Source organism: Panthera pardus, unplaced genomic scaffold (assembly GCF_024362965.1).
Source record: "Panthera pardus isolate Hobbes unplaced genomic scaffold, ASM2436296v1 HiC_scaffold_8, whole genome shotgun sequence".
NCBI lineage: Eukaryota > Metazoa > Chordata > Mammalia > Carnivora > Felidae > Panthera > Panthera pardus.
Genome location: NW_026527013.1, coordinates 154,516,684 through 154,528,961, shown reverse-complemented (window position 1 = coordinate 154,528,961; position 12,278 = coordinate 154,516,684). Strand labels below are relative to the sequence as shown.

The 12,278-nt window shown below is 37.4% G+C and overlaps 1 protein-coding gene across 5 annotated transcripts in view; it reads left to right on the top strand.

Annotated features, from left to right (window-relative positions):
• The window catches only part of BRAF (B-Raf proto-oncogene, serine/threonine kinase), a 168,012-nt gene that overhangs the window by 100,802 nt on the left and 54,932 nt on the right, over nucleotides 1–12,278 (top strand). For all 5 annotated transcript variants that reach the window (XM_019452951.2, XM_019452950.2, XM_019452952.2 and 2 more), the window contains exons 6-8: nucleotides 4,322–4,470; nucleotides 5,426–5,545; nucleotides 11,567–11,726. In XM_019452951.2, coding sequence (XP_019308496.1) covers nucleotides 4,322–4,470; nucleotides 5,426–5,545; nucleotides 11,567–11,726 — 429 coding nt within the window. The remainder of the gene's footprint in view (nucleotides 1–4,321; nucleotides 4,471–5,425; nucleotides 5,546–11,566; nucleotides 11,727–12,278) is intronic.

The following is a 12,278-nucleotide window of genomic DNA, read 5'->3' as shown; positions in this document are numbered from 1 at the left end:
AGAATTAAAAAGAAAATTTGAATGGTACAGAAGTATATCAAGTAAAAAAATGAAAATAAGAGGGTAAACATTTGTTATTTTGTATTCTTCTAAACTCTTTCTGTATATACAAATGTGTGCTTATACCTGTGAGCCCAAAGTTTTTTCCTTTCTCTTTTTTCCTTCCTTCCCTTCCCGTTCTTTCCTTAAACGAAAGATGGAGTCATATTCTGTATGATACTCTTCACCTTAAAGAAAAAAAAATTCAACAGTGTATCATAGATCCCTTGCCACATCAGTACACCTAGGTTTGTGTTTATAGTGATTGCATAATAGCCCATATTTAACCCTCCTCTATTAATAGACATATAAGGGGTTTTAAAATCTATTTTGTACAGGGCTAAACAGAATTTTTGCATACAGCTTGATACACTTGTGTAAATGTTTCTGAAGGATGAGTTAATGGAAGTGGAGTAGTGCTCCTTGAGGACCTCTCCCTTCATCTGGGGTTTGCATTTGCTGGAACCTAGCCTAAAGCTAAGTGTCACCAGCATGAGACCTGGAATGTGGGACATCTCCACCTTAGTGATGAGGGTATAGTGCCCAGAGTTTGAGAACTTACCCTCTAAAGGATAGGCAGAAGCCTAGAGTAGAATGATCTGTAAGGCAGGAATGCACTTCTTACTTTGTATTGTATATGGAGTTTTGACAATAGTTTATTTTTTCTAGATGGATAGTTATTGCTCACCTTTGGGCATCCAGTGCTTTCTCGTGTGCTTTGGTGATCAGTACAGCCGGACTCCTAAAACAGATGAATGATGAGCTGATTTCCTTGGGGGTTTGTGCTTTCTGGGCTCCATTAGTGGTGAATAATTTGTGCTTCAGTAAATAAGACATCTTTTTTTTATGTTTATTTTAAAATTTTTTTATGCTTGTTTATTCTTGAGAGAGAGAGAGAGTGACAGCGCACAAGTGGAGGAGGGACAGAGAGAAAGGGAGACACAAGATGTGAAGCAGGCTCCAGGCTCTGAGCTGTAAGCACAGAGCCTGACGTGGGGCTTGAACTCACAAAACCGTGAGAACATGATCAGAGCCGAAGTCAGATGCTTTAACTGACTGAGCCACTCAAGCACCCCAAATGTTTACTTATTTTTGAGAGAGAGACAGACAGACAGCAGGGAAGGGGCAGAGAGAGAGAGAGAGAGAGAGAGAGACAGAATCTGAAGTAGGCTCCAGGCTCTAAGCTGTCAACTCAGAGCCCAACGTGGGGCTTGAACTCATGGACCACGAGATCATGACCTGAGCTGAAGTCAGAGGCTTAACCCACTAAACCACCCAGGTGCCCCAATAAATAAGGCATCTTTTTGATGAATGTTGTCAGTCAGATTTACTATGTAGCAAGTAGTTTTGTAATGATGACCTAGCAAGTTCATTACTATTTATTATTTTTTTAATTTGTAGAATTTGGAGTGGATAAATCTGAAGATAATTTTAAGTTTTTAGGATCCCAAAACAGTAGAGCTTACATTTCACAATGATTACTACTCTTTTTCTTAATTATTCTTCTTAGCTAGAAATTAGTTAAGAGGAGGTGAAAAATCTAATGTTAAAGTAGTGCCTCGGGAAGGTCCTTGCCACAAGAGAATAATGAAAACAAACTGCAGAGTATAAAAATCCTCACAACACAGTTGGAGACTTGCCAGTAAATATTTATTGAGAACTTTCCATTTACCAACACTGTTTCTGATCTGGGGATATAACAATGAATGAGAAAAACAATATCCTTGTCTTAGAGTAGAGAGACAGATGATTCGATAAGAACATTTCATAAACACTCTTAATTACCGTGTATGTATAAAGTACAGTAGATGCACAGAGTAGAGACTTCTAACCAGGCCTTGGAGGATCAGGAAAGTTTCCCAAAGGAAGAACTATCTAAGCTAAGGCCCAATGGATGAGGGAAGAATACTCTCAACAGAAGGAACAGTGTAAAAGCATGGTACTTACCAGCTCTGAAAGAAGTTCAGGGGGTATGGAATCAAATTGGAGAGGGGGTGGTTACAGTGCAGCAAGAGTTAGGGCTAGAGTAAGAAGAATCCAACTCGTGGGAGTCTTTGTAAGGCATGTTAAAGACTTGGACTTCTCTCCAAAATAATTGGAAATTGAATGCTTGTAAACAGGGGAGACCTGGGAATTGATTTGTGTTTTAGAACAGTTGCTGTGAGTGCCATGTAGAGGCAGAGGAAAAGCCTGCGTTCCGTTTAAGAAAGGGAAAGAATTCCTCTCTTTGCTTCTCTCTGCTGGATCTTGCTGGCTACTGGAGGATAGCTGTTTATGCCTCCTGGTTCCATAGAATCCGTTATAAAAGCAGTTCCTTTGGTATTTGTCTGGGTTCCAGAAATCCCTGGGAACTGACACGGTGGAAGTGGCAGGAAAGGTAGAAAATCTGCCTTCCCGTGCCCACTTTTATTGACAAGAGTATACTCATATCTTCAAGTGCATGTCACAATTTATACTCCTGCGTACCCACGTTTGCTTCTCATTTCCATTCCTCTCTGCTTCCCTTCCTCCTCCCCTCTTGCCTTGTGTGTTTTTTTCTTGTGTACATACACAAACAGCCTGGTACACGTAGGTTTCAAGTAGAAGTCAGTAACAGGAAGAAAGACTGCAAGTGAGTAGATTAATGAAAAAAGAAATTAGGGCTTCATGAAACTGAACAGATTATCAGATGAGTGAGAAATGGTTAGCAAAGAGGATCAGGTGACTATAAAATAATTCCTGTGAACACGTTTTGTATTTTTCTGTGCTCTATCTTCTGAGATCCTGCGAGAAATACAAAAAATCCTCACGTTGGCGAGTAATGGCCACATAAATGTTAAAGGTTTTCTAATGGAAAAGTAACAAAGCTAAAAACAAGTAGTTGCCTTTTATATTCTCTAGAAAGTGATACGTAGACCTTTTTAGGTGAAGAAAACAAGAGCCACTCTTGAAATCACCTGAATGTTCTCAAAAAGCTGGAATGTATCATGTGCCAAGATATCATTTTCCTGATGAGACATTATTGTTAAATATCTTTTTATCCTGCTAAATGTATGTTTGTTGAAAAGAGTTTGGTATACCGTGGGTATTGAAATAAACCTACTGGCTCATGAAAAGCATTTGCATGGAATAGAAAGTTCTGATGTACATTATATATGGTCAGGATAAATACTGTTACATGAATAAAGGTATGTCCTGGGTCATGATGTAAAATATACTTCTTACTATTGTTTGTGATTAAAACTGTCTGAGACACTGAGATGAATTAAGGGTATATAGGAAAGACAAAGGACAAAATAGAGTCCTTTGAAAGCACAAAATGCTTTCACCACTCTGAAATAGCCTCTGTTAACATTTCGGTATTTATCTTTCTTATATTTTCTGCTTATTCTATATGTAAAACAAATACTCTAAAAATAATTTCTGGCTTCAGTAGTTATCGGGATAGAGCCTCCCTGACGCAGTTCTTATTATGTGACCCATGTTGTAGATCATTTGCCTTCTGACATGGAGTTCTTAAGTTTCCCATAGAGGAATGTTCACAAACCCATTTAGGTGTTCTAATCCTCTAACTGATAATTTGTTAAACGTGGTTCTTACTGTCTTTTAGGTGATTTTCCTATCCCTTATCTTAGTCCGTTTCTGTTTTAAAGCTCTTTGGGTGGTTTTCTTTTTCTTATTACTAAGTAGTAACTTTAAGCCAGAGTTCCTTGCTTTATCAACCTCGGCCATCATTTACTGATCACTGATTTTATAGGGAATTAGCTCATTTGTAGTGTTACAACCTTACCTTTTTCTTCCCCTTTAAATAATATACCATCCCACCCCACCATGTAAAAATAAATAAATAAATAGATAGATAGATAGATAGATAGATAGATAGATAGAATGCCATTGTTTCTTGTTCTGTCAGCAGCAGCAAGCATCACTTAACTCCTTTCGTGGTACAGTTGTTACCGTGTGCCCTCACCCTTCCTTTCACGCCTGTTCCCTCTTTGTACTTGTTATCTCTACTTTTACTTTCATGGAGTCAGGTTGAAAATAGTTTCCAGTCTTTTATTCACTTTCCATCTTCTTGACTTCTGAGTTTTCTAAATTGGATATTGAGTGGGAGATAAGTGCATATGGTTCATCTATTGCCTTGAACCCCCTGGTCTTCATTTTAATATCTTTGTGTGTAAGGCAGTTCTCATGATATGAACATATTAAAGATTTGTTATTTTAAGCAAGAGAGTGAATAAGCTGATTTCTAAAAAGATTCTTGCAAGTTTTTAAAATGCTCTCTGATATTTTTACTTTGCAGGTACGGAAAACGTTTTTCACCTTAGCATTTTGTGACTTTTGTCGAAAGCTGCTTTTCCAAGGTTTTCGCTGTCAAACGTGTGGTTATAAATTTCACCAGCGTTGTAGTACAGAGGTTCCACTGATGTGTGTTAATTATGACCAACTTGAGTAAGTAATAAAAAAAAAAGTCTCTTTTCTATCTACCATTTTACATTTAACTTTTCTTAATGTGAAACTAGAGTATCTTAGAATCTGGGAATTTTCTTTCCAATAGAGTTACAGGGAATTAAAAAAGGGTGGCTAGGGAATACAATGTAGTGTAGCCAGTACTGCTCCCCCAAATTTAATCCTGATTCAGCTGTACATTTCATTTATGTGTTACATTCTCTTCTAATGAATAAAGTTCCCTTGCCCATAGACATCACTGATAGATGGTTTTTGGGAGGACAGTGGTGTGATTTAAACTAAGTTAACCATTATATTTTTGGATCACAGATCAGAGATTCTGATCCTATCACTATTTTGTAAATTATGTGTGTTCTCTCTCTCTTTCTTTCGGTGTCTCTCTCTCTCTCCTTCAACCTCCCCCGCCCAGTTTATTTGAAAGTAAGATATAAAATCTTTGTATCCAGTGTATCTTTCTAAAACTTCTATTTGCTTTATGCCACAGTTTCTCTAATAGATTAGACTGAGTCTATTGTAATCTTTTGTTGTTGCTGCTGCTGCTACTACCGTTAAGGTCTTATTACTTTGCTTGATCACTTGAGCAAAGAGAATTCAACTCTGTACTTTAAAGTACATTTGATGTAATCTAACTTAGCAGTTGATACATTTTCTTCTAATTCTTTAACCATAAAGCATGATTTTTCCCCTCTAATATATAGAAATTCGCTGGATAGAACAATTAGTTCTAGATTATAAGCTTGCCTTTCAAAGTGCAATATAATTCTTTTTAAATAAGCCTTTAGGCAAAAAACGACTAATTGAATTTAACAGTCATTTCTGAAAGTGGAATTTGATCTCAAATATTTCTGTTAACTCTATAATGTATTCTGGTGTGTGAAGCTTCTGGGTTTTGCACAAGTTAGGTTTGTTTTGTTTTGTTTTTGTTTTTGCCTCACAGTTTGCTGTTTGTCTCCAAGTTCTTTGAACACCACCCAATACCACAGGAGGAGGCCTCCATAGCAGAGACTGCCCTAACGTCTGGATCGTCCCCTTCTGCCCCCCCCTCCGATTCTCCTGGGTATGACTTGACTCCTGCTGTTCAATAACAATGCTACTTGATCTGGTTTCTTTTGGATCTTTTGGTTAATTATAAACCTTTCCAACACTTGGACTGTTAAATTAAGGATTTTTCTCCAAGTAACTTATTTTATCACATCAGACAAATGAATGATCACACAGGCAAATGTACACAATTTTATCACATCAGGCAAATGCACATGAATTCGGTAAAGGTACGTGGGATTAAAACTGACTTAGACTCTTTCAGGACCAGCCTGGGAAAAAAATCAAGCAGCAGATCATTTAGAGTTCCTGCCTTGTGCTCATCACTTTACTAGGTAATATCAAATATAGAAGTCTGTGATTCCCATTTAGAAAAGCAGCATTAAACCAATGAGACAATGGCAAACAATTTAAAAATAGTCTGCAATTTATGACGTAATATTTTAAATGATGTGAGAAGGACATAAATATTACCATGTTTACCATAGAAGAGAGAGTAGTGAGTATAGGCAAGAACATTGAGTGAAGAAATGGGATGTGGATTCCAGAATCTGGATGAGCCCAGGGAATAAAAAGCATGGTGATGGGTGGTGGGATGGTAGATTTGAGAGACCGTGAACAGAGGCTAATCAAGTTGATAAGTAACATGCGTAAACCCAAATAATGAAGAGTGCTGAAATTCAGACTAGAAGTTAGGCTTAAGACTTAACACAAGAGGGGGGAAAGGTAGTTTTCGAGCAGAGAACTGGCTGGTCAAAATGATTTTAGGGAAAGGATCACCATGTAGCAAGGAGAGATAGGTTGATGGAGAAATGTCTAGGGTGAAGAAGGCCAACTCAGATGCTGTTCATAGTGGAGACAACAAGTGGCAATAAAGACCTGAAGTGGGCTGTATGGAGAAGGGATGGATATGCACAAAGTGTAAGGAAAAAAATTAATAGTATTGTTAGTTGTGGAGGATAAATGAGAAAACTGACTTTAAAGATAATATAAAGGCATCATATATTCAAGCTTCATAGTAGGAAAAAAAAGAAAAAAGATGATGAGTTTAATAGATACTTGTATTTTGTTGGAGAATTTCTTACACATGTCTGCATACTCTTTCTCTGTTGGGTTTGAGGCAGAATAAATTATGCTATATTTGGAAGCATATGGTTAAAAAAAAATAAAGTCCTCACATGGCATTCTCTCTTATAATATTCCAGAGATAGTTAAGATCAGAAATATTTATTGTCAGTTTGAACCCTACTTCCTTCCTCTCTTCACAAGGTAATGCTATTTTTTCTGCCTAGAGAGAGAAGACAGTAAGTGGATAATCCTAAGAGACCTGTAATTTTACAAAGCCAACCTTTCTAGAGGTTTCATAGGCTAGAAAATTTACTAAAGACTTGTATTAAGGACTGTATTTTTTATCTACTTAGAAACACTAGAAAATGCAACCATTTATTTATTTAGTCAGGTCATAACAGTTACCTGCTCTAGTGGAGTCATTTTATTCCTGCTGTCTCTGTCATTAGTTCTTTGCACCTGTGTCTTCCTTAGGAGATCTAAGTGTTATTGTTTGTTTTGATTTTTAATTAACCTTCTGGCTATGGTATTTACTCCTGACAGTTCTGTAGACCATGATGCCTTTCCAGTGGCAGGTCCTAGTTCTATGAGCAGAGTTACAGAACACCATAATGAAATTAACTTGGTTTCTCTGAAGGTTTATAATGGTAATGATCCAGGGCAGGTGCCTTTCAGTGAAGGGATGCTGTCTTAAAATTGAGAAACCATTTGCCTATGCCATGAGTATTTTCTGTATAACTAAACTGTAGTACCTTCTGGTCTTGAGCAAATGATAAAAAAGATATTCAGACTTTTGTTTCCCTGATGCTTTTATGTCACAAGTGTCTGTGTATGCCTGTGAAAAGATAGAAGCCAATCCTGTTCTGTATTGCTGCTCCTTTGCATTTTGTTAATAGTCTTTATAATAATTCTAGTGGTCATGAAGCGCATAGAATAATGGATGTAACCAAGACATATTGGAGAAGTGATACATTGCCCAGTTTTGAATTAAAAGTTAGAGGTACCTCCTTTTCTGCTTTTTAAAAATGCTGTGGAATGTGTGAATGTATAAAAAGTCAGCATTTTAAAATTTACATATTGCTGGGGCCCCTGGGTGGCTCAGTCAGTTAAGTGACCAACTCTTGGTTTTGGCTCAGGTCATGATCTCACAATTTGTGGGGTCGAGCCCCACATCAGGCTCTGCACTGGCAGCATGAGGCCTGCTTGGGATTCTCTCTGTCTGCTTCTCCCCTGGTCATACTCTTTCTCTCTTAAAATAAATAAATAAACTTTAAAAAATAAAATTTACACATTGCTGAGCAGAAGGAGTCACATTGCTTCAAAACTTTTAATATTCTTTTTTTTTTTTTTAACCGTTTGTTTATTTTTGAGAGGGGTTGGGGGAGGCAGAGAGAGGAGACAGAGGATCCGAAGCATGTTCTATACTGACAGCAGAGAGCCTGATACTGGATTCAAGCTCAGGAACTGTGAGATCATGACCTGAGCTGAAGTCAGTCATTTAACCAACTGAGCCACCCAGGCGCCCCAAAACTTTGAATATTCTTTTTTTTTTTTTAATGTTTATTTATGTTTGAGAGAGAGACAGAGTGTGAGCAGGGGAGGGGCAGAGAGAGAGGGAGACAGAATCTGAAGCAGGCTCCAGGCTCCACACCGTCGGCACAGAGCTCGACACGGGGCTCAAACTTGTGAACCGTGAGATCATGATCTGAGCCGAAGTCGGACGCTCAACCCACTGAGCCACTCAGGCGCCCCCCCCACCCACAACTTTTAATATTCCAGATTGAAAATAAGATCTAAACTAAGTGGTAATTTGCTGAAGAGTGTTAGAGGTAAAATTTTTTTATTTTTAATCTGATACTGCTTTAAAGAGGTTTGCAACAAGATAGGTAGAGGTGTCATTAGGAGAAAGCCAGTTACTGGCTGCCAACATACTTCACTGGGTATAAATTGTGTTAGTCCGGGTAAAGATGCCCTAGTGTGGAAATTCAATTTTATCAGTCCCCAGAAATGATGAGAGTTAGAGATACACTGGTTTACAGTAACCAGAATTAGAAAAGACTGAATCAAAATTCTAGGTAATTCATTTCTTTGAGAAATATAGCTGTTGTATAGACCAGAGTTCTTGTGTTGGATGGACCAGCACTCCACTGTTGGAAGATATTTTTGAGAAACCAAATTATAATCCAAAGATTGCTTTTGTTAAGCATGGGATTAGCATATGGCTCAGGGGCACCTGGGTGGCTCAGTTGATTAATCATCCAACTCTTGATTTCGGCTCAGGTCACGGTCTCGCAGTTCGTCAGACCAAGCCCCATTTCGGGCTCTGCACTAACAGAGCAGAGACTGCTTGGTATTCTCTCTCTTTGCCCATTCTCCGTTTGTGCTCTCTTTCTCTTTCTCCAAATAAACTTAAAAAAAAAAAAAAAAAAAAAAAGGACATGGCTCAGATGTTTAATGACATTAAGATATAATAACTTGAGGGGCGCCTGGGTGGCGCAGTCGGTTGAGCGTCCGACTTCAGCCAGGTCACAATCTCGCGGTCCGTGAGTTCGAGCCCCGCGTCGGGCTCTGGGCTGATGGCTCAGAGCCTGGAGCCTGTTTCCGATTCTGTGTCTCCCTCTCTCTCTGCCCCTCCCCCGTTCATGCTCTGTCTCTCTCTGTCCCAAAAATAAATAAAAAACGTTGAAAAAAAAAATTAAAAAAAAAAAAAAGATATAATAACTTGAAGTTTCTCACAAAATTATAATACACTGGGCATCAATGCTAGGTAAATTGATTTCATGGACCACCATATGCCCTCCACTGGGTGATGTTAGATACCAGCTGCCAACTATAGTCTTTCTCATTTTGTGAATAGACAGATATCGTCACTTTCTTATGTATCCATTTTTTTAGATAATAAAATTTATCAGATTAAATCCTGGTTTTCGTTTCTCCTACTTCTGAACCAATGCCCTTTGAATACATGTTTCTGCTTTGTTATAGACTACATGTTGCAGTCATAGTCTTAATTCAGTAACTTTCAAAAATGACTTGCTGTCACTTAATGCCTGCATCAGATCAATTATATTAGATTGATCCATTATATTAGATTAATTAGAATGCCCTGTACAACTGTAGTTAATTCAGGCTTTTTCCACATTTAAGTCCTAACTTAAAGTATGCAATTGCCTTGAGACTTTAAATTAGACTATAGTTTTTTAAAAGTAGGCACACTTTCCAAAACTTTTTTTAAAAACCATTTGTCATTTTTACATTCTTTTACCTGTTCTCAAAATCCCTTAGCAAAAGCCATATATTGGCTGCCTAAGGCAAAATTAAAGAAAGCTCTGTCACAAATTAAAAATTTCTCAATAATGACAATAAAAATCTTCTTAAGGCCAGGTCCATCAGTCTTAACCTGTAATTTTCAGTGGGTGATAACCAGGTCTTTAAACTACATAATATTTTATTATTTTTATTTCAGTTATAAGTGGATTGAGTATGAACAAATAAGCTCAAAATTTCTTTCCCTACCTTTGATAGCATACTTCAAAGAGTAAAACAATAAATGGGTGGGGTTCAGATTTTGTTAAAATGCTTTATTCAGAACCTTAGGGAAAAAAAATCTTTTTGTCACTATTTGGCTTCTTTGGCTTTTCAGAGCTTTTCTACTATTTTTTCTTCCCGTACCTTCCTAAACCTGTCTCCTCACAAAATGTCTTTTTATCCCCTCCACGTTTTCATTTTGGCTATGTCTTAATAACAATAAAAAATGATGATTAGTTATAGAGTTTGCATTAAATGGGGTGGAATGAGGGCACCTGGGTGGCTCAGTCGGTTAAGCATCCAACTTTGTCTCAGGTCATGATCTTGCAGTATGTGGGTTCGAGCCCTGCGTTGGACTTTGTGCTGACAGCTCAGAGCCTGGAGCCTGCTTCGGATTCTCTGTCTCCCTCTCTCTCTGCCTGTCCCCCACTCGTGCTCTGTCTCTCAAAAATAAACAAACATTTAAAAAAATAAAAAATAAAATAAATGGGGTGAAATGATACCAGTCTTTGTAGAGGGGCTGTGAGCACTGCATCATTCATTGGTCTTGGTGGAGCTCATCAGGACAGCCATACCTTTTCTTTCACGCGATACTCCCTTCCCAGCTCCCTTGGATATTCTTTCTGAGGAGCCTAGACTACTCACAGGTATTTACAGTCTGTTCACAAAACTTGAGTGTGCTTTGTGAGTGTGAGGTTCATTTCAGGGCAATGAGAGATCGTAGAATTTGTTATTTATCTACAGTAACAAAATAGATCACTGTCACCTATTTTGATGATTTCATCAAAAGCAGTTTTAAAGAAGATTTGCTTTAATGCTTAATACTTGATTCTCTTGCATCTCTTAATTATTGGACACGGTAAGAATGATAAAATATGAGAGGCTGACACTATAAGGATCATCTTTTGGATATGCAAATGGTCTTTTGCTGTTGTTCAAGATTTTAATTTAACTCTGTGTAAAGCAACAGATACATCTTTCAGGTCCTGGAATCCACAGGTGTATTTTCAAAATATAATTTCCTAATACTTTGCATAAAAATTCCATTTTAGGATCTAGAAATGGCAAAGGTAGAAAAAAATAGATTTTATTCAGTCAGTCTCTAGTATTTAGAGATTTTTGTGTAACTTTAAAGAGTTTCTTTAGCTGATTAACTACAGGTAATTTCTAGCCATTTTTAGATTTCCCTGGAGTTCTTGGATAAGAATCAGTGTTCTTGTCATTAATCGTCCCTAGAGGGTCTGCTTCAGCAAAAGCAGCTCTTCAGTATTAATTATAGGCATATATTAGTTTTTTAAACACCGTTACTGCTGGGTTTTTAATGCTTTAAAGATTTTATTGGAGAATACGAAAACAAGGAAATCTTTAGATCACCCATTTTTTGTTTTTATCTCTTTAGAGTTGCTCTGAATCTTATCTTTCAATGACTTGATTTTTCCAGGCCCCAAATTCTCACCAGTCCGTCTCCTTCAAAATCCATTCCAATTCCACAGCCTTTCCGACCAGCAGATGAAGATCATCGAAATCAATTTGGACAGCGAGACCGGTCCTCATCAGCTCCAAATGTGCATATAAATACAATAGAACCTGTCAATATTGATGTAAGTATCCAGCATTATTAGAATTAAAAAAATTCAATTATATTTCTTTTTCTGCTACATTTATAATATAGATCAGAAATAAGTGCCATCTTTCAAGTGTCACAGTCATTAGGTGATTGACTTCATGAATTAGTGATCAGAAGAACCATGTCATCTTCTCTGATGGTACTAATACTTAACTGATGCCAAATTGTGGAGTTGTTCGGATTTGTTGCCTTATGATATTGTTTCTGCAAAAGTCTTATCTTCATTTATTTAATAGATAATCCCTTGGCCATTTCATGGTAAAGAAATAAGGGTACCATTGCAGATTTTCTATTTGGATCAATTTGAAATCTGTATCTAAATTTCTAAAAGTACAGTTTTAAGTTAAATAACCCTTTAGGACTAATCATTACTTTATGTACAAGATATGCAAAGCTACTTTTTACCTTCCTTACTTTTTTTTTTAAATGTTTATTTTTGAGAGAGAGGGTAAGTGGAGGAGGGGCAGAGAAATAGAGACAGAGGATCTAAGCAGGCTCCATGCTGTCAGTGCAGAGCCCAGTGTGG